Raw genomic sequence first — 23,110 nt, forward strand, 5'->3', positions numbered from 1 at the left:
TTGTTTAGAGTATGTAATGCTTTAATAATATAAATGTTTTAAGTCTTTTTTTACCAATTCAGTATATTTTCTTTTAATTGTCAAATAATTCTGTGTACATTGCGGCAGCCTTTGGCTGTGTGCAATAAAACTGACTGAGACTGACTGAGACTGAGACTCCACCCACTCGAAGAGGGGTGAGTCTGACGAGGGGTTAACCACCAGTAGGGGGAGCCTGTTGATGCAAATACAACTATAAGCTCTCCCCTGATGTCACCGGGGGTCGTGCCATAGCCCCCCACCACACAGGCATCGGACAGGATCCACGACCGCTGGATTCCTTTAACGGAATACCCTTAATTGAAGGGGTAGGCGATGGCCACACCTTGCCCTTCCACACACCAACAACACATTCCAATGCCTAACCGCCACTCGAGCCCGAAGGCTCGCCGCCAATACCCTCACAGCTGCAACCAATGGCGGGGAGAGCTGGCGTGGCCGCATTTAAGCGGCTAAACTACGCCTCCGCAGTGTCTCCCGATTGGGTGCCCAACCAGGAGGCGTGGCGCGCCAGCCGTGATGTCAGGGCAGGGGGCAGAACGCCCCGTGTGACGCGGGAATCTGCTCCCGCTCACAATCCCTCCCCTCCGGAAGGAGAAGAGGCTTTCTTGCAGACCTAGTTTTTGGGGTCAGGGAAGCTTCCGATCCTTATTTTTGTTCCTTCTTTCTTTTGTAGATTTGATCCAGATAGATTCAGTGACGACTCTGCCATGAAAAACTTCTCCCTTCTGGGTTTCTCAGGGAGCCAGGAATGCCCTGAACTGAGGTGAGCATATTTTTTTATTTGGGAGGGGGGGAGCAAGAACAGAGCATCTCTGTTTCTGTGAGGAATGAGGCAGCAAGGGGGGGGGGGCTTTTGGGTAGCATTTTTTCCAGGTCATTCCGCCTAATGGATTGTGTGATCTCCTCCATTGCCCGTTCTTGCTTTGATCCTAGAGATAAGATGGAAGGGAATTTTTCTGTCCACTCCTCTTTCTTACTCTCCACCTTGCCTCCCGAGTGACTGGGCCCTCCCTACAAAAAAAGGCTCTCTCCGGAGGGTTTGGGGTGGGGTATAAAGGTGCAGGGACCCCTGACCATTAGTCCAGTCGTGACCGACTCTGGGGTTGCGGCGCTCATCTCGCTTTATTGGCCGAGGGAGCCGGCGTACAGCTTCCGGGTCATGTGGCCAGCATGACGAAGCCGCTTCTGGCGAACCAGAGTAGTGCATGGAAACGCCGTTTACCTTCCCGCCAGAGCGGTACCTATTTATCTACTTGCATGTTGATGTGCTTTCAAACTGCTAGGCTGGCATGAGCAGCGACTGAGCAATGGGAGCTCCCCCCCTTGCGGGGATTCGAACCGCTGACCTTCTGATCAGCAAGTCCTAGGCTCTGTGGTTTAACCCACAGCGCCACCTGCATCCCATGTTTGGGGTGGGGTACTGTCATGAAATTCTACTCGTTATTGATCCAGAGCAGATTCCAACGTATGCCTAGCAGAGTAAAATCTTAAAACACGTTGCGGGATTCTTAAAAAAATAGAGGCAATTAATATTTCATCCAGCAGAGCTTTACTGCTACTGAAGGCAAATGAGCATAATGGTCACAAATACAATACATTCAGGATTGGCACTGTCCATAAGAAATCCAGTTGCTGCAGACTTAACTTAAACTTACAATAACTTATAATAAGTCTAAAACTCAACGCTAAGCATACTATGTACAGAACACCACACCAGAAGGAAGTGAAATAGAAAGAGAAAGTGAAACCCAGGCTCCTTCTGGCCTATTTTTATCGCCAGCATGACCTTGACAGAAGAGATAACAGAACCAGTTTAAGCCAGCTGTACAGTCGTACCTCTGGATGCAAACGGGATTCGTTCCGGAGCCCCGTTCGCATCCAGAAGCGAACGCAACCCACGTCTGTGCGTGTTGCTGCTTCCGCGCATGCGTGTGACGTCATTTTGACCATCTGCACATGCGCGAGCGGTAAAACCCGGAAGTAACGCGCTCCATTACTTCTGGGTCGCCGCAGCACACAACCCGAAAATACTTATCCCCAAGCTACTTCAACCCGCGGTATGACTGTACTCAGCTTCTCTGAAGGAATAACCCAAACATCAGGAACCTTCTGCTTGCTTCTTTCACACAGAGAAGCTTCCAGAACCCTCTGGGATTAATTAGAATAGGAAAGATCTCTACACATAAGGATCAATACTTTCTGTTCCAAAAAATGCAAACTGACAGGTACCTCCTGAACATTGCGGGATGGGACACAGGGAGAGGAGGGGAATTGCCCCAAATACATTTGGGGGCATTCCCTGCCCTCCCTTAGGGTCCCACACTTCAGAGACACGTTTTGGAGGATCCAAAGCTCTGACTTTTTCTTCACTGAGGTCCAGCGCTGTGGGCCTTCTGGCGGTTCCCTCACTGCGAGAAGCCAAGTTACAGGGAACCAGGCAGAGGGCCTTCTCGGTAGTGAGGCCCTCCCTGTGGAACGCCCTCCCACCAGATGTCAAAGAGAAGAACAACTACCAGACGTTTAGAAGACATCTGAAGGCAGCCCTGTTTAGGGAGGCTTTTAATGTTTGATGTATCACAGTATTTTAATATTTCCTGGAAGCCGCCCAGAGTGGCTGGGGTATAAGTAATAAATTATTATTATTATTATTATTATTATTATTATTATTATTATTATTATTATTATTATTTGCCTTCTCCTCCCCTCTGGTTACACAGGTTTGCCTACACGGTAGCTACAATCCTGCTGACTGTGATCGTGAGGAAACTCCACTTGCGTTCTGTAGAAGGTCAAGTCGTGGATACCAGATATGAGCTGGTCACCTCGCCGAAGGAGGAAGCCTGGTTAACCATATCCAAGAGAAACTGAGGCGAGCCGTGGAGTTTTATTTCAAGAGTCCTATTAGTGCCATCCGCCATCTTCCGTTATCTCACTGTAATAATTTTTCGGCATTCTTGGCCTAAAATACTTCCCCTCTTCTTTAATGAAAATGGCCTAAGCTAGGGCTGCTGTATGTTCAGAATTCCCCAGACTTAACCAGAATATGGCAGTCAGAAACAGCATCTGGGTGAAAATCGCTGACATGTCCGGGAAAATCCGGGCGTATGGCAATCCATGTCTAGATTTTGGCGAATTTCCTTAAAAACAGTTCAAAAACTTCTTTTCATTTCGCAATAAAAGCTCAACAACTGTTGGCAAAACTAAAAAAAACAGCTCAACGACTTTGCCCATCAACCACTTTTGTGTCCGGATTTTCACTTTTTGAAACATGGCAACTGAAACACTGAAGATAATCAGGTTGCCTCTAACGAAACTGTAATATAAACTGAAGGATTGACAGAAGAGGATAATTTTATAGAATAGATGTATTGCAGACTAAGCTCCCACCACCGAAAGCTGGAAATAATTAGAGTTGCAAAATAGCCGCACATTCTGTTTTAGATGCTCTTATGCTGTATACACCCAATGTGTGTATAGGTAGGTTGAGGTAAGGCATTTTGTATATGCACCGTTAAGTTCTGGCAAACTTGTTTTTATATATGAAGGGACACTTTTTATTCTTACAGGGGTGGGAATGACTTTTTCAGGACTGTGTCGTTGCATGGGAAAACACAATTTTTGGTGTAACGTTTGATGAGTTCTAGCCTTAAATTAAGCCTTGACTTAGCTACAAAAGACAAAAGGTCAGCTTGGAGGCCAGAAGCCCATTTTCAATAAGTATAATATCGTAAAGCCCTACCATTGTCCTTACTTCTCCATGAGCTGTATTGGAGAAACAAGTTTCGAAAGAGAATTGAATAAATCCGTGGGTGAATATTCAAGATGACATGCAGAAGCAGATTAGTTAGTTACAGCTTCTCATTTGTATGCCTAGTCCAGGCTCCAATCCAGTTTTAAGTCAGTTGCGACTAATCCCCATTGAAAGCAATGGAACACGTTCATTGTAAGTTGGAGACACCCCGTTGCATTCAATGGGACTTGGCCGCAACTGACTTAAACTGGATTGGGACTGATCAGGTTCAGGAGTGATGCACAGCGATTGTATCGATGAATTCTCTCTGTGTTCAGGAGTAGTTCTGAACTGAATTAATCCAGAAGAACAGACCTAAGGATGTTGCATTTTTGTTTTTTCAACGGAGAGCTCTGGGAAGAGCGGCTTTTCTGCCATACAGGTTTGAGGGGCCAAACCAGCTGCGCTACCAATGCAGTGTTTTGTTTTCAAAAGTAGCTCCGATCCAAATGAATCTCTGTTATGCATTATCATCAACCCATTTTATATTGTTGTTGTTTAGTCGTTTAGTCGTGTCCGACTCTCTCATCAGAACCTTCCCTGGGGTGCAGTTCTGGGGTGAATTCTCCTTCTCTGGCTGCACTCAAACAATACCAGTGTATTTATGCAACCATACCATCAGGGTTCGGAAGCCAGGAACGAGTGAAGCAGAATCTGCCTAAGGAGAGGCTCTGTTATCTCCTATGGGAAGGACCCAGCCAAATCTTTGCCACTGAGGATATCACCTAAGATCCTGTTGTTGTTGTTGTTAGTCATTTGGTCATGTCCGACTCTTCGTGACCCAATGGACCAGAGCATGCCAGGCACTCCTGTCTTCCACTGCCTCCCGCAGTTTGGTCAGACTCATGTTTGTAGCTTCGAGAACATGTCCAACCATCTCGTCCTCTGTCGTCCCTTTCTCCAACATCAGGGTCTTTTCCAGGGAGTCTTCTCATGAGGTGGCCAAAGTATTGGAGTCTCAGCTTCAGGATCTGTCCTTCCAGTGAGCTCTCAGGGCTGATTTCCTTAAGAATGGAGAGGTTTGATCTTCTTGCAGTCCATGGGACTCTCAAGAGTCTCCTCCAGCACCATAATTCAAAAGCATCAATTCTTCGGCGATCAGCCTTCTTTATGGTCCAGCTCTCACTTCCATACATCACTACTGGGAAAACCATAGCTTTAACTATACAGACCTTTGTTGGCAAGGTGATGTCTCTGTTTTTTAAGATGCTGTCTAGGTTTGTCATTGCTTTTCTCCCAAGAAACAGGCGTCTTTTAATTACGTGGCTGCCGTCACCATCTGCAGTGATCATGGAGCCCAAAATCTCTCACTGCCTCCATTTCTTCCCCTTCTATTTGCCAGGAGGTGATGGGACCAGTGGCCATGATCTTCCTTTTTTTGATGTTGAGCTTCAGACCATATTTTGCACTCTCCTCTTTCACCCTCATTAAAAGGTTCTTTAATTCCTCCTCACTTTCTGCCACCAAGGTTGTGTCATCTGCATATCTGAGGTTGTTGATATTTCTTCTGGAAATCTTAATTCCGGCTAGGGATTCATCGAGCCCAGCCTTTTGCACGATGAATTCTGCATATAAGTTAAATAAGCAGGGAGACAATATACAGCCTTGTTGCACTCCTTTCCCAATTTTGAACCAATCAGTTGTTCCATATCCAGTTCTAACGTTCCAAATTGTTTTCAGGCCCAAGTGCCTTTTTTTAAAAATCAGAGTTCCTCTTCCTGCTAACTTTTTAAATTGCAATTCTTCTACCCATGCAATTAGCTTCAATGAAAAGTAGGCAATTAAAAATAGTCAGCAAAATTAGTACACTAAGTTTAAAGGCTGGTGACCGGTTAGCAGCCCTGGATTTTTATTTTTATTCTTTCTTTCCCTTGCCGAGCTTTCTACTTAATTCTTGAAAGAGTCCTCTGAATTGTGCTACAAACCATTGTTTAGACTTACCTGGCGAGGAGGCACCTTATTCGAATTCCCCACCTCCCTATGCTCCGCCTAGGGGTACCCTATGCTTTTGTATGACAACTACAGGCAACAACCATTTTAGGCATGTCCCCAATTGATGCGCGATTCCCAGAGTGTGGGTCCTTTTGGCCTTGGAACAGGGTTGGGAATGGATCTCCCATGCAAAATTGTTGCCATCTGTACTGGGGTGAATCAAGCCCTTTCCAGAAGCCGGAATCTCTAAGATTTTGAGGTGAGCATTTGACTTGATCACTGACCAGCACGATAAACTTGTTTCTCGACATCAACACTGTGCAACTTTGGAAGAACCAAGCAATGGGCGATGGAAATGCCTTAATGCCACTTGCCGCAACTTCGTGGCCAGGTACTTTAAACCTTTTGAATGCCACAAGATGCCTGCTTATCCTCCGAAAAGCAGGAAGCAGACGACCTACTTATACAAAACGGCCAAAACACAGCCGCCAAGGGTGCAAAAGACTTTCCAGGGCTTGTAAGAGGATGACGGAATCTTGAGCATCAGTAAGCATGTTCTCAGCTTCTTATCTGCATTTGCAACACCTGAAGTAGGGTATGGCCTGCTGTCTCCCATGCATGCGGCAGAAAGTGCGAAAACGTCTTGCAGACATGGAGGCTCTGCACCCGTGATTGGATTATGCAGGGAGCACATGCGGAAGAGTTTAGATGTCTTCAATTTTAGGCATGCAGAGCTCTGTGTGTCTCCTGCTGTTTGCACGCAAGTTGCAGAAAGGGTCGTGCTTTGCCCAACATTTCAGTGAGCGTGGTTTATAAGGTGAGACTAGAGTGTGCATTCTTTGACTTCCACTGCAGATAGGAATTAAGAACTTTTCTCATTACTTGATCCCGGACTTGTTTGGGTGTTCTGTTCTCCTGCTTCCTTTCTGACTTCATTCTTTCCTTAAATAAAGTATGCTTTGACATAGTTTGATTGCTGGGGAAGCCTGTGGTTGTTTTTAACATGGTTTTCTTTACAGATTAAGCATAGAGCCAGTGTGGTGTAGTGGTTGAGAGCGGTAGTCTTGTAATCTGGGGAACCGGGTTCGCGTCTCCGCTCCTCCGCATGCAGCTGCTGGGTGACCTTGGGCCAGTCACACTTCTTTGAAGTCTCTCAGCCCCACTCACCTCACAGAGTGTTTGTTGTGGGGGAGGAAGGGAAAGGAGAATGTTAGCCGCTTTGAGACTCCTTAAAGGGAGTGAAAGGCGGGATATCAAATCCAAACTCTAGGGTGGAGAATCGCAAGATTAACTGGAACCGCTCCTTCATCAGGTTGTGGCCGGCGTTCAAAACCCCCATTGCTCTAGACGCCTTTTGCGACAGGGAATTTCATGAGCGTGAGCAGTTTCTGAGCTCTGGGCGCAGGACTGCACCTAAGATTTCAGATTAAACTGCAGAGTGGGAGGACAGGAGGACCATTTTCTGCCTCCCCACTTCCAGCTACTCTCTGAAGACTGGAGAAGAGACCCTCTTAAGAATATTAGGGGGGTGGGCAGGGGAAGGACTAGACCAGGCATAGGCAAACTCGGCCCTCCAGATGTTTTGGGACTACAACTCCCATCATCCCTGACCACTGGTCCTGTTAGCTACTGATAAGTAGTTGGTAGGTTTAGTTGAGCTGGAGCTAATTAAGGCTTTCTCCGATACTTTCCAAGACTTTCTCTAAGACTTTTAACTCAAGCCCTTAACTCAAGCTTTGTGAATATAATAGCTGCCAAATGACAGGGATAAAATACTGCGGCTGATGAAAGCTAATAAAAGACTAATAAAAATAATAAAAACCGCATCAACTGATGCGGAGCTCAAGTTGACACTACCACTAAGCTTAAAACGTTGACAGGTTCTTTTATCCTTAAACCAGGTGTGGACCAGACAGCTCTTCAGAGAGATGTTGCCTTCAAATAGAGGACTGCCCTCTCTAATGTTGGGCACACGGCCATTCTGCCACCTGCCAGTCTCTTTAGCTGAGCGGAAGACACAGGAGTGGAGACCTGCAAAACACTGGCAACTTATAGTTTAGTCATACTTTAAAAGGGAAATTAGTATTGCAGGTGCACAGGTAAAACACACACGTTCAGCATTCTTGCAGGTGTTTATGACACCATTGCAGAACAACCAACCAACTCTGCAAGCCACTGGCAATATGCCAGGTTTTCTGATAGAAATTGAAGGTGTAAATCCAAAGTGTCTCTCCAGAGCTGCAGCATTTAATTTATGATGGCACCGTGTGGAGTGTTTCTAAAATTTATGACTAATAGTTTGCTTAGCAAGGTAAGCATCCATTTTCTCTGCCGGCTGAATACCAACCACAATTGCAGCATGCTCATTATTTAAAAAATTGATCTGGCTGTATGGGCAAGCCTAACAGTCAATAACACTGGGAATTTCTGTCCAAAGAAACCATAGCTCCTGCAGTCAATTGGAAGCCGCGTCGGATTTTCAGGTTCCAAAGAATGTTTGCAAACCAGAACACGCACTTCCGGGTTTTCGGCATTCAGGAGCCAAAACGTTTTGAGTCGCAAGGCGTTTGTCAACCAAGGTACGACTGTACTTTGCATATATTATTCCTTAGCTATGTGTTCTGCAAGTCAAAGCTTCTTGAATATTTTAACAACGAATAATAATAATAATGGGACGCGGGTGGTGCTGTGGGTTAAACCACAGAGCTTGGGACTTGCCGATCAGAAGGTCAGCAGTTCAAATCCCCGTGACGGGGTGAGCTCCCGTTGCTTGGTCCCTGCTCCTGCCAACCTAGCAGTTGGAAAGCACATCAAAGTGCAAGTAGATAAATAGGTACCACTCCAGCGGGAAGATAAATGGCGTTTTCGTGTGCTGCTCTGGTTCGCCAGAAGCGGCTTCGTCATGCTGGCGACATGACCCGGAAGCTGTATGCCGGCTCCCTCGGCCAATAAAACGAGATGAGCGCTGCAACCCCAGAGTCGGCCACAACTGGACCTAATGGTCAGGGGTCCCTTTATCTTTAATAATAATAATAATAATAATAATGCTATTATTTATACCCTGCCCATCTAGCTTCAATATCAAGGAAAGAGTCAGCATTGCACATGATGTCGACTTCCTAGCTGCAATTTAGCTACTCTTACACAGCAGACACTTCCAGCACACAACTTGCTTGCTTCAGATCGCACCCTCCTAACACCAGTTTGCAACAACGAAAAATGTGTGGGCTAAGACTGAGGATGAGCTTGATTATATAGCGTTCTGTTCTATGTAAATTCCTTTTTAAAAAGGATAAATCTCTCTCTCTTTTGAGGGGAAGAGGCACTGGCCTACAAGTGCACTGAACTATAAATAATTAGGCAATCCGTTCCTACTCAAAATCTGTACGTTCGCCTCCTCCGCGCTGCCAAATCTTCTTGTCGCCTTTTTTAAAATCGGCAAGACAGGAGGGTTCTTTGCAAAACTCGCTTGGGAATTTTTAATTGCTGGCACCATCGCGGACTGTAATGGTGCTAGGAAATAGAGCTCCACACAAACTACGGTGGCTTTCCCACACCACCTGCTTCCTAAATCCACAGGTTTCCTATGCTTGGAAAATCCAGATAGGAGAGCTGCATGGATTGCATAGGGCAGGGATGTCAAACTGGTCAACCGCGATCAACAGGGTTGATCCCTGGGTGACAGCGGTCGATCACCCTGCGCACGACTGCAAAAATGGAAGACGGCATTATCGCTGGCGGGGTTAATACCTGGGCAGCGTTGTATGGAGTGTTCCCTGGCAAAAAGAGGCAGAACTATGTCAAACCACCCCCACCCCAATAAAGCTGGAAACTTTGGCTTGCCCCTCCTAAAAAAAAGCTCAACAACATAGGGTTGCCCCCTGCTAAAATGGGTAGATCACCGCTAGTTCTTTCTTCTGGGAGTAGATTGCACAGTCTTGGGAGCTGGATGTCTCTGGCATAGGGGAACTCCGCATTTAGGATGGAGAAATTGTGGGATAGCAGTAGTTGGAGCAGAATGATAATGGATGGGGGGAAGAATTAAAGGACGCACAAGAGTTTCACAAGCTACCGCATTTTTTGCTCTATAAGATGCACCAGACCACAAGACGCGCCTAGTTTTTGGAGGAGGAAAACAAGAAAAAAAATATTCTGAATCTCAGAAGCCAGAACAGCAAGAGGGATCGCTGCGCAGTGAAAGCAGGAATCCCTCTTGCTGTTCTGGCTTCTGGGATAGCTGCGCAGCCTGCATTCGCTCCATAAGACGCACACACATTTCCCCTTACTTTGTAGGAGGGAAAAAGTGAGTCTTATAGAGCAAAAAATACGGTACATTAAGCTGCGGGGTGGACAGGCCCTGAGGCTCAGGAGCATCGTAAGGCAATAATACAGAATCAGGAAAACATTGTGGATCTTTGCTGGTGCCGGCTACTCCATCAGATCAATCTGGATTTGGGCCTAGAAGACCAAGGAAAAGCATTGGAGAATGGAGGGTGTTTAGTATGTGTGAGAAATGAGGATGTTGCTTTTTCACATAAACCACAAATGGAACAAGTTAGATAAATGTCAGCAGTTCAGATCGATTTGCAGCTGAAAACTAGAGGTGTTTAGAGCTTGTGGGCTGGGATGTGGTGTTTTGCTTGGCTCAGTAAGTAACTGCATAGGAACATGGATGAAATAAGGGAAATAATAAATAAGGGTAAAGGTAAAGGGACCCCTGACCATTAGGTCCAGTCGTGACGGACTCTGGGGTTGCAGCGCTCATCTCGCTTTATTGGCCGAGGGAGCCGGCGTACAGCTTCCAGGTCATGTGGCCAGCATGACTAAGCCGCTTTTGGCGAACCAGAGCAGCGCACGGAAACGCCGTTTACCTTCCCACTGGAGTGGTACCTATTTATCTACTTGCACTTTGACGTGCTTTCAAACTGCTAGGTTGGCAGGAGCTGGGACCGAGCAACGGGAGCTCACACTGTCGTGGGGATTCGAACCGCCGACTTTCTGATCGGCAAGTCCTAGGCTCTGTGGTTTAAGGGTAAGGGACGCTGAAATAAGGGTAATGGGAGATGTAAACAGAGGAGGGACAAATTAGGCAGTCGTGATAGGCTGTAAACCTTGTAGTACGCAGCCAATGGGGAATCAAGGGAAGGTACTTTGTACTCAATATACTCTTTGCTGCTTTGTTCAGATTGCATTTTAAGGGCCTTAGGACCCACTTCTTACAGTATGGAAACACAATTTGCAGCATTGCCCAACCTCATTGCTGATCACCAGCATTCACTTCCAATTCCATGGGTTTGTAGAGCTTGAGCCTGCATGCAGTATATCCCACTCTGATCTCAAAGTGGCAGTTTTAAAAATAGTTGCATAACAAGACTTTGCCCACTGGAAAGTGCTGAAGAAATAAGACGCAGCGAGGACAGCAGATATGATAACTTAGCTTTAAATCGCCCCTGACCCTGACGTAAAGGAGACAAGAAGAATCGCCAGCTGACCGTGTGGCAGCTCCAAAATTCAATTTTTAGATTAAAACCACAAGGCGTCAGATGTTGAGGTGTCAGATGGGAGAAAGGCTGGATTAGGAACCACCACAAAGAGAAAGACAAAACACTTCTTACTCATACGGAGCAGGGTGTGGGAAAGGGATAAAAGATAAGTGTTACCATGGCAATAGTTGCTTGAAGACACATATTTTTAAATCTATCTCAGTGTAAGCATTCCAAACACATTTGTCTCTTCCTTTGAATTGCTGCTGTTGAAATTTCTCAGCTCTCGAAAGAGCTGAAAGGAAGAGATGCAATGTTTTATTTCTTATTAAAACAAAGCTTCGAGGTAAAGAAGAGGCTGCCATTTCTCCATTTATCTTGTCCCAGAGTTTTTGACAGAGTTTCCTTCCTGTCTGGGAATTAATTGTATGCCACTTAATAAGACAGAACGCTATTTAAATGCTACTCGTAAGCACTCATTCTCTTGGCGTATCTGTCAGGGTTAGTATTAAAATGGGTGGGGGGGCCTGTGACCCTCCAAATGGTGATGGACAGCCGGATGCTGTTGAACTACAACTCCCATCAGCCCCAGCAAGCATGACCAGTGGCCAGGGATGATGGGAGTTGTAGTCCAGCCACGTCTGAGGGCCACATGTTTCCCACCCCTATATTGACATTTAATTGGTTCCAGGCAGTTTCCTCCTTGTTTAAATTTGAACCCTGGCATGTCTCCAATGGGACCCTCAAGGCAACTCAACAGAGCACGCTAAGACCAAGCTATTATCATGAAACAATAGAAGGAGCCCTGCTGGATCCGACCAAAGGCCTTTTGCAGTTCCACATCCTGTCTTTCACAGTAGAGAGCCAAATGCATTTGAGAAGCCCAAAAGCATATCATCACAGCCTTCTCTTGCTGTTCTCCCACAAAATACTGCCTCTGTTCCTGTAAGTAGCACAGCAGTCACTGATAGCCTTATTATTGGTTGATTGGTTGATTGATTGAATTTATATATCGCCCTATACCTGGAGGTCTCACAAACCAATGTTGGCCACAACATAATTCAGATAAAGGGAGCAGGTGGTGCTGTGGTCTAAACCACTGAGCCTCTTGGGCTTGCTGATCTGAAGGGAGTTATGTCACCCCCAAGCCAAGGAGATACGTCACTAGACAACCTTTAGAAGACATTTGAAGGCAGCCCTGGATAGAGAAATATGGACGCGGGTGGCGCTGTGGTCTAAACCACTGAGCCTCTTGGACTTACTGATCGGAAGGTCGGCGGTTCGAATATGTGTGACGGGGTGAGCTCCCATTGCTTTGTCCCAGATCCTGCCAACCTAGCAGTTCAAAAGCACACCAGTGCAAGTAGATAAATAGGTTCTGCTGTGGCGGGAAGTTGTTGTTGTTGTTGTTGTTGTTGTTATACCCTGTCCATCTGACTGGGTTGCCCCAGCCACTCTGAGCGGCTTCCAACATATGTAAAAACATTGAAAAAATTAAACATGGAAAAAACTTTCCTATACAGGGCTGCCTTCAGATGTCTTCTAAAGGTTGTATAGTTACTTATCTCCTTGGCTCAGGGGTCACATAACTCCATACCCTCCAACATTTCTACCAATGAGAAAGGGACGTCCTAACGAAAAGCGGGACCTTCTGGGATAAAATCAGAAACTGGGACAGCTTCTGTAAATCCGGGACTGTCCCTGGAAAAAATAGACACATGGAGGGTCTGCCTACTCCTTTCAGCAACCATCCTAGCTTCAGCAGAGCTTATCACAAAGGACAGAGAGCAGAAGAAGGCAGTCCTTAAGATTGAAGTAAGAAAAGTACGCTGATTACCTTGCATGACATAGTGAGGTGTATTTGGCTGCAGACAAGCAGAGACATCACCTTGCCAACAAAGGTCTGTATAGTTAAAGCTATGGTTTTCCCAGTAGTGATGTATGGAAGTGAGAGCTGGACCATAAAGAAGGCTGATCGCCGAAGAATTGATGCTTTTGAATTATGGTGCTGGAGGAGACTCTTGAGAGTCCCATGGACTGCAAGAAGATCAAACCTATCCATTCTTAAGGAAATCAGCCCTGAGTGATCACTGGAAGGACAGATCGTGAAGCTGAGGCTCCAATACTTTGGCCACCTCATGAGAAGAGAAGACTCCCTGGAAAAGACTCTGATGTTGGGAGAGATGGAGGGCACAAGGAGAAGGGGACGAGAGAGGACGAGATGGTTGGACGGTGTTCTCGAATTTACTAACATGAGTTTGACCAAACTGTGGGAGGCAGTGGAAGACAGGAGTGCCTGGCGTGCTCTGGTCCAGGGGGTCACGAAGAGTCGGACACGACTAAACGACTAAACAAATGCCATGTCTGGAGGAGTTCTTGGAGAAGGTTCAAGTGTCCCTGTTCAAAACAAACAAGACACAGACAGCCATTTGGTCAGAAGTCATGGCATTAAAGCGGCATTGCTGTGCAACTGTGCTAATAATTTATTGGAGGCAAACAGCTTTATTGCCAAATTTGGGTTCCATCTTAAGGGCATTAGAACTGCTTTTGAATTAGAAGTATCTTCATTCATGTCTCGGCAAAGATCAGATTCCTAAAAGCAGTAACAGTTGGCGTTCCCTTCCTTATGTCTTGTTTCCCCTCTCCTACAGAATCCAAGTTGGTCCCTTCTGTTAAAAATCTAGAGATGCAAGACCCTGTTCCAGTCCTGCTCTGCTGCCTGATTTCTAATTAACCAAGAAAGAGAATTTAAACTGACACCTCTCATGTCAACGATGAAGCGCAGATTGCAGCAAGGGTAATATTGATCCATTTCTTTATGTGAGCTACTGCAAAGGGAGGGGTGATCAACAGCCAATAGAAGCCAGGTTATTTGGGCCAACGCATCCTGGAAACAAAAGTTCACATTCATTTTTTTCCTTAAGCCTAGATAGGAAAGTGTCAGGACTAGAAGTTCATTGTTGTTATATACCCTGTGTGAAAAGGTTCCTGCCAAACCATTTCCCAAACTCTGGGCTTTGTGTATTTGATATATTCTGTTTTAGGTATTCATACTGTTTCTTCGTAATCTCATAACAGTGGTTCTCTAGATGGCATGCGACAATAATAAAATTGATTAGATCTGTACATTCCAGAGTAAAGAAAGTTCTAAATGGTGGCACTTAAAACACAACAGAATAAAGTAAAGGTAAAGGGACCCCTGACCATTAGGTCCAGTCAAGACTGACTCTGGGGTTGCCGCACTCATCTTGCTTTACTGGCCAAGGGAGCCAGCGTACAGCTTCCGGGTCATGTGGCCAGCATGACTAAGCCACTTCTGGAGAACCAGAGCAGCGCACGGAAACGCTGTTTACCTTCCCGCCGGAACGGTACCTATTTATCTACTTGCACTTTGACGTGCTTTCAAACTGCTAGGTTGGCAGCAGCAGGGACCGAGCAACGGGAGCTCACCCCGTCATGGGGATTCGAACCGCCGACCTTCTGATCGGCAAGTACTAGGCTCTGTGGTTTAACCCACAGCACCACCCGCGTCCCATAGTAAGAGGAGAGGTTTTGCTAAATCACTTCTACAAACTGGGAGCAATCACAAAGGTTGGGAACAGCAAAGAACATTGGGGCAGGAATTCACATACCTTACTGATCACCTGATATTGATGCGGTTTGAAACCATGCCCAATCATTGCATTGAGCCAATGCAAGCACAAAGTTACAAAACTGGTATGGGTTGTTACTGGGATTTAATTTTGAACTTGAGTATATACCTGGCAAAAAACAACAACGCAGGGACTGCTGACACTTGTTGTCAGTGCAGGATTTCTTAAAGCCTTGCATGTTACATTCCCTTTGGAATGACTGCGTTCCTCTTGTTTAAAAACAAGAAATGTATGCCTGACCTGAGGAATGTCTTATGAACTGAAGGGATCATAGGAGAGGGTCCCTTTTAAAAGGGATCTAGGAGAGGATTTCCTTCTAAAACTTGCGCAAGTTCCAAGAGTGACCTACAATGTAGCGTGAGGAATCAGACCAGAAAATAAAATGAGGAAATGTGAATAAATGTGGTGGCACATGAAGCTGCTTCATCCGTCCTAGTGAAATAACAATGGGACATTCAAAAGCTCTGTACGGTATTAGATGAGAGGGAAACTGCAACAAAATGTTGCCATGTACTATTGCCTACCATTGCCAAGCAGACATGCCGTCTTTTGCCCAGTTTTCCAATTTTTTTTTCCAAATGACTGTCGACATTCTGTGGCTCCTAAGTAAGCCCAGTCCTCTTTGGGATGTTTTTGGGGGCAGTTTGCCCTCTTAGATGTTATATTTAAAAAAATTTCTCTGTTCTTTGGCAAAGCTCAGGGTTCCTTGAGCAAGCAGACAACTTGTTTGTGCTCAGTGGCTCAATTTTGGTTGCAATCCGGTTGACACCCATCACACGTTTCTGTTAGAAGGCGCGAGTAAAAGCTACCCAAATTACGGAAAAGAATAACATCTACTGGAAACTGGTGAAATATCCTATAGAGGACTGCATTCATTTGTGTTAACACTACACAACCACACAACAGCCCCTCTCTCTACACACACCCTATATGCTTCCGGGCTTATCTGCTGGTCTGACTTGGTTTTTAACTATCAGTTGGCCTTGCATATGAAAGTTGCACCCATGTATTGGAGAAGTGAGAGCTGGAGAATATTATTTTGATCATTATATCAGAATCAGAATTGATGCTTTTGAATTATAGTGCTTGAGGAGACTCTTGAGAGTCCCATGGACTGCAAGAAGATCAAACCTATCCATTCTTAAGGAAATCAGCCCTCAGTGCTCACTGGAAGGACAGATCCTGAAGCTGAGATTCCAATACTTGGGCCACCTCATGAGAAGAGAAGACTCCCTGGAAAAGACCTTGATGTTGGGAAAGATGGAGGGCACAAGGAGAAGGGGATGACGGAGGACGAGATGGTTGGACAGTGTTCTCGAAGCTACCAGCATGAGTTTGACCAAACTGCGGGAGGCAGTGGAAGACAGGAGTGCCTGGCGTGCTCTGGTCCATGGGGTCACGAAGAGTCGGACACGACTAAACAACAACATTGGGGCTGCTCAAGAACAGCGTATCTACATGGATAGCTCAGTTGGGTTAAAGAATGGTGCTGATGACACCATGGTTGCAGGTTCAACCCCCGTATTCCTGCAGGGTAGGATTAGATGATTCTTGGGGTCTCTTCGAACTCTACGATTCTAGTCCACTGATTATCCAGCTACCACCATCTCCAATGCATTAAGAGGACAGAAGCGAAAAGGTCCTGCCCTTCTAGGAATTGCTGCTTTGTTTAATTTAGGAAATACAGCTTGCCGTCATAACTGTGATAGAACCAGACATTTGTATCATATTTCTCCTTCTCCCAATTTGCCAAAGCTACAGCAATGGGTTTATAAACCAACGCCTCTAACTGAGACGAAGCCATGAGCCCCTCCAACGGAAACGTACTGTCAACGGCAGATTTGTACTTCCTTGATCTGAACAGTGGATCATTTTTTCTCGTGCAGGAGTTTAGTCAGATGTAAGGGACTGATTACATTTATCTTGTTTGTTCCAGATAATCCTTTAAGGCAATTTAAGCTTTTCAGCTGCTGCGCAGTGGCTCCTTCCCTGCTGTGATCCGAATTACAGCTGAATAGCCATCCAAGAATTCTAGCATATCCAAGCAACAAGAGAGGCGTCGGCGTCAGTTTGTACTCAGTAGGTTTCAGCCCCCAAAGATGTCAAAGAGAGACATATTTTTTTGATATATATATATATATATATATCTCCTTGGGTCTTGCACTGTCGCCTCATGTGACTATAATGGCTCCAAAAGGGTAGAGGCATCAAACAAGGGATAAAGGGATTGCCTCTGCACAGAACCTCTGGGAAAGCTGCCGGCTCACTTCAGCATTTATTAGCATTCATTCCCCATCCCAAGCTCTGCAAAAATATGAATCTATTTCTGCAACACTAGATTCTGCTCAATTCCTGCCACACCTTGCATTCAGAAAAAGGAAGACTGTATAGAATGTGGCCCATTTACACCTAATTGAAAAAATGTGCTGCACCGGGTGATGCTTTGCTTTCACACAGTTTTGACTTCCGTTAGCATAATTTACAAGGGTTCCATTAAGTAAAGCTCCCTTTACATTTGAATGTTTTCGAGGCTCCCAAAATGTCCATATCACGTCTCTTTTGGGTGTTAGCTTACCCCTGCGGCAGAGCCATATTCACAAGAAGACTGTACTGTACAATTATGATACTTTACATTAGTTCAGTGGTCCTAAGTAATAGGGTCACCTGGCAAAATGGCACACACTGGTAATAATTAGAATCTGAAAGATGTATTACCCCATTGGATTAAAGAGCTGAAACAACCTTATCAGGGGTACTGTAGCAGTTGCCAATCATTTTTGCTAATGAGATAGTTCGGTTGACTATCGTAAACTGACGCATATTACATTTTCAGTGAAGTGGTGCAGAGTGATGCATGCTCTAGTTGTCACCCGCTTGGACTACTGCAATGCACTCTACGTGGGGCTACCTTTGAAGGTGACCCAGAAACTGCAATTAATCCATCATGCGGCAGCTAGACTGGTGACTGGGAGCGGCCGCCGGGACCACATAACACCGGTCCTGAGAGATCTGCATTGGCTCCCAGTACGTTTCCGAGCACAATTCAAAGTGTTGGTGCTGACTTTTAAAGCCCTAAACGGCCTCGGTCCTGTATACCTGAACGAGCGTCCCATCGTTCAGCCCGGACACTGAGATCCAGCGCCGAGGGCCTTCTGGCAGTTCCCGCCCTGCAAGAAGTGAGGTTACAGGGAACCTGACAGAGGGCCTTCTCGGTAGTGGTGCCCACCCTGTGGAACGCCCTCCCATCAGATGTGAAGGAAATAAGCAGCTATCCTATCTTCAAAAGACATCTGAAGGCGGCCCTGTTCAGGGAGGTTTTTAATATTTAATGCTGTACTGTTTTTAACACTTGATTGGGAGCCGCCCAGAGTGGCTGGGGAGACTCAGCCAGATGGGCGGGGTATAAATAATAAATTATTATAATGATTATGATTATTATTATGAATGTTCTCAACATGGTGGAGTCCCAAATTATTCTTTCTCTTTGTGTGAGAACCACCTGTCCTTTCCAATCTCAGATCCAGAAATGAACCCCCATATACTGCATTGATCCCCAGAAAGCATTGCTGGCGATCAGGCAGCCTGCCTCCAAAATTCACATTACCGAGCATTTGGGAATAAACAAGTCTCTCATGGATGTATATTTCTAAAGTATGGAGAAACCAGTAGCGTGCAATAGCTCAACAAGACGATTACTGAAGAATAACTGAACTGCTTCCTTTTATCTGTCCTTCCAACATTCCAGCAACCTTGGCTTGCTTTTGCAATTAACGATGAAAAATGGAGGACTTTAACAGTGGATCAATACCCCTGCTCAGTTTAAGGATCCAGCCACCAGCCAGTTCTGAATGCAGGTGTTCAGACCAAAACCACTGGATATTTGGAGAGAGGTTCACTCTGGGAAGAAGGCAACAGAGTTACCAGGAGCTCTTTGCCCATGTTTTGCCATGCACGGGAGAAAGTGGCAGAGATGTTATAATGAACATGAAGCTCCTTGGAAATGGGGACAAGGCAATGGTGGGGTTTCACACTTACGTCTAATCCCTCCTCAAATCCCACCTTTGTACTGGCTTGAGAGCAGTACATGTGAAAAGGATCTAGGAGTCTTGGTTGACCACAAACTTGACATGAGCCAACAGTGTGACGCGGCAGCTAAAAAAGCCAATGCAATTCTGGGCTGCATCAATAGGAGTATAGCATCTAGATCAAGGGAAGTAATAGTGCCACTGTATTCTGCTCTGGTCAGACCTCACCTGGAGTACTGTGCCCAGTTCTGGGCACCACAGTTCAAGAAGGACACTGACAAACTGGAATGTGTCCAGAGGAGGGCAACCAAAATGGTCAAAGGCCTGGAAACGATGCCTTATGAGGAACGGCTAAGGGAGCTCAGGGACGCGGACTTAGAAAAAATATTGGGGGGGCCCGGGAAAGCTCATGAATAATAAATAAGCTCATGAATATGCAAATAAAGTGGCTCCGGCCCTAAATATGGCAAGCCACGCCCCCCCAGCCAGCCGATTGGCTGGCTGGGAGGTGTGGCCAGTCGGGATTCCCCTGTTCTCGCGGGATTTCCGGCCGGGGCTCTCCGATTAGGGCGCGCGGCTGGCTGGCTGGCGAAGGAGGAGGCGGGGGACGGCGGCGGCGCTCTGCTGGAAGGGCGCCCGTCTGAGATTATTGGGGGGGCTGAGCCCCCCCAAAAAATTTTTTGAGGGGGCTCGAGCCCCCTCAAGCCCCATGGAGTCGGCGCCTATGAGGGAGCTGGGCATGTTTAGCCTGGAGAAGAGGAGGTTAAGGGGTGATATGATAGCCATGTTCAAACATATAAAAGGATGTCACATAGAGGAGGGAGAAAGGTTGTTTTCTGCTGCTCCAGAGAAGCGGACACGGAGCAATGGATTCAAACTACAAGAAAGAAGATTCCACCTAAACATTAGGAAGAACTTCCTGATAGTAAGAGCTGTTCGACAGTGGAATTTCCTGCCAAGGAGTGTGGTGGAGTCTCCTTCTTTGGAGGTCTTTAAGCAGAGGCTTGACAACCATATGTCAGGAGTGCTCTGATGGTGTTTCCTGCTTGGCAGGGGGTTGGACTCGATGGCCCTTGGGGTCTCTTCCAACTCTATGATTCTATTATTCTATGATTCAGTCCTTCCATCCCCATGTCCTATTACAGGGGTCACCAGTATGGCTTCCAAGAATGCCACACCAATGTGCCCGCCAGTTCTTCTTACAGCACCTGCCCTGGCTCCTGCCCCTAGACCATGCAAGCAGATCTGGCTTGCAAGTAAGAAAAAGGCACAGCACTCAAGAGTCACAAGCAACGAAGGGAAAAACGCTCTCCTATTTATCCAATCTACCTCCCTTTCCTCCCCACTTCCTGTCTCCCACCACGGTTTATAGCAAAGTAGCTGCTCCAGAGCAGAAAAACACAAAAGGCAAGGCTCGTTTAAGGCTTATTCTTACTTTACAGTACCACACGCAGGTCCAGTTGTTTGGATATCTGAATCTGTGGTGTGTAAAGAAAGGGTTGGGTATTAATTCATTGTGTTTGGACAAATGAATTTCTATACAACAAGCATTTGTATACTGTAACTTGCATGCATTCCTAGTTCAGAGGCTGCTGTTAGTGCAGATTAGTGCTGGTTGATTAACGCAGGGAGTAAAATAATCCATTTGCTAGAGTATATGCTGGCCTCCTGTACGCTTCTGGATACAAGTTTTTAAATCTATTGTTAGAATAGGCCGCCTGCACCTCTGCAAGCAGCCTCTTCCTTCGCTTCATGTGTCAGCTTCCTAAATCAGCCATGGCCAACCTCTCTGGACGGCACATCTAATGCAGTTAATTTGAACTGAGTGCATCAACAATCTCTGGGGCTGCTCCTCCGTAACGAACGCTTGCTTCCAATGCAGAGATCTTCCAGTGCCCGAGTTTTGATTATGCTTCAAGTACAATATAATAAGCCCTTATTATCTGAACAGTCACTAACGTCACTAAGGTTATACTGATGCGATACTTACTTTAGAATATTCTACAGCCAGTGATGGTACTTTAAAAGCAGCACTGAAGAGCTGATGTCTGCCCCATTTTTTCTTTCCTTTTCTTTTCCCCCGGCAAAAACTCCCGAAACTTGAGCAGCTCTATGGCGACAGGCAGAAATGCACCTAGTAGAGAGCAAGGAGCGAGGCAGCGATGGGGAGAATGTCCCCTAATGATGAGTGTTAAGTTGTGGGTGAACATATCAGACGACACACCAATTCTTCAGACAGCTCTTGTTTATTCACAAGCCAGAACAGAACTGAACTGAAGCTTATATAGAGCTCCAGTACAACGTAACTGTAACAATTTTCTAAAACTATCCAATCACTGAACATCACTTTCAAGCCCTTATTTGCATAACTATCTACAGTATCCCCCTGCTGGCCCAGGGTGAGAACTTCAGTACATAACAATGAGCATCTGTTTAAAAGACTTATTAGGAATCCTGCCAGATAAGAAGAGCAGAAACGACTCCTGCAAATGCAAGGTGGATGGACCAGAGCTTTCTGTAGATCTTTGTGCCTTTTATAAATGGAGTGTTTTAATTACACTAAATTATATAGGAACAGGATGGTTTTCTAAATAAACTGTGTTGAGGGAGAACTACCACCCAGCTTCTACCTTCTCCGTTCCATGTTTCCCCTCAAGCTGAGAATAATAATAATAATAATAATAATAATAATAATAATAATAATAATAATAATTTATTATTTATACCCCAGCCACTCTGGGCAGCTTCCAAAAAAAAATATTAAAATACTGTAATACATCAAACATTAAAAGCTTCCCTAAACAGGGCTGCCTTCAGATGTCTTCTAAAAGTCTGGTAGTTGTTGTTCTCTTTGACATCTGGTGGGAGGGTGCCACTACTGAGAAGGCCCTCTGCCTGGTTCCCTGTAACTTGGCTTCTCACAGTGAGGGAACCGCCAGAACGATGGGGGTGGAGACTCTCCTTCAGATATACTGGACCAAGGCCGTTTAGGGCTTTAAAGGTCAGCACCAACACTTTGAATTGTGCTCGGAAACGTACTAGGAGCCAATGTAGGTCTTTCAAGAATGGAAGATTTGAGACTGGGTGATAGTTGGCCCCGGCCCTGCTCCCACGGTGGAGTCTACCTCTTCCCGAATCTGAGTGACTTTATCTGCAAAGTATCACATTCTGAAATAGGAATATGACTTTTGCTATTGCAAAAACTGGTTGGGCCAAGTCCTTCATGGATGTGACTCACTCCAGTTTGCTCATGTGGGCAGAGAATTTAGATCATACAAGTGGCTGATGGAAATTGGTGAGAAATAGCGGCTGCTTTCTGTAGAGGAGGAGGAGGAGGAAAGTTCCTGTTGCTGGCATCTTGTAAAAAGGAACGCTGATAAATTCAAGGAGCTCTGTTAACATTTTAGAATAGAAGAGGTTTTGTTGTAAGAACAGCAAGCGAGGAAGACTGGCAACTGCAGAATTTATAAATTGCATGAATATCCCTAATGCATCTCTTCAAGTTGGTACACTGGCGGTGTGCAGGGTTTTGTTTTGCTCTGTTGTGATACTGTTCCCCTAAATAAGCTCTTTGTCTGCTAAGCGTCTACCTGGGTAACGGTTCCAAATTAGTGTCTGTTCTCCTGTGCTGAGAGCAGCTAGCGAGTGCCTCAATTAATCTTTTGTTTAAAAACGCTGTTAAGTACTGACAAGTAACAGGCTGGTATAAAATAAATAAATAGCCCTTTGAGATTGTGCTCACACTGCAGGTCAGCTAATATAATTAGAGTTCAAATTCCAAGGGAGCTATTCTAAGTTACTCCCCATTCAACAAAGCTGTACACTTGGCGACTCCTTACAAAAGCAATTATTATATGCAAGCGTTTAGAAATCTCTCTGGTGCAAGCTGCAGAATTTGAATCTCTGATGTAGGGTCTGGGAGGCTCTGCAGAGCTTAAAGAGAGAAAAGTTTCTAGCCCTCATGATTATAAAGGAGGAGTGTGTTTGTTGTTTTGTTTATCCAACCAACCAACCCTGAAAAGTGTAGGTTTGTTTGTTTGTTTATGATTTTCATTTTTATACATTCCAATAATTTTACAATCATTTTAACATTCCAAAACTCGACTTCCTTCCCCCTCTTTCTGCGGTTCCTTAAATATATTTTTTGTATTTTCTGCATATTCCAAATTAACTTAATTGACACAT

General features: G+C 45.5%; 1 protein-coding gene across 1 annotated transcript in view; it reads left to right on the forward strand.

Moving 5' to 3' along the window:
* Window positions 1-4,040, forward strand: part of CYP20A1 (cytochrome P450 family 20 subfamily A member 1) — a 39,818-nt gene extending 35,778 nt beyond the window's left edge. Inside the window, exons 12-13 of the mRNA XM_081181166.1 lie at window positions 716-805; window positions 2,760-4,040. Of these exons, the coding sequence (XP_081037292.1) occupies window positions 716-805; window positions 2,760-2,910 (241 nt within the window). The 3' untranslated portion in view covers window positions 2,911-4,040. The remainder of the gene's footprint in view (window positions 1-715; window positions 806-2,759) is intronic.
* Window positions 4,041-23,110: the final 19,070 nt, after the last annotated feature.

The sequence above is a fragment of the Podarcis bocagei genome, assembly GCF_964188305.1.
Source record: "Podarcis bocagei genome assembly, chromosome: 1".
NCBI lineage: Eukaryota > Metazoa > Chordata > Lepidosauria > Squamata > Lacertidae > Podarcis > Podarcis bocagei.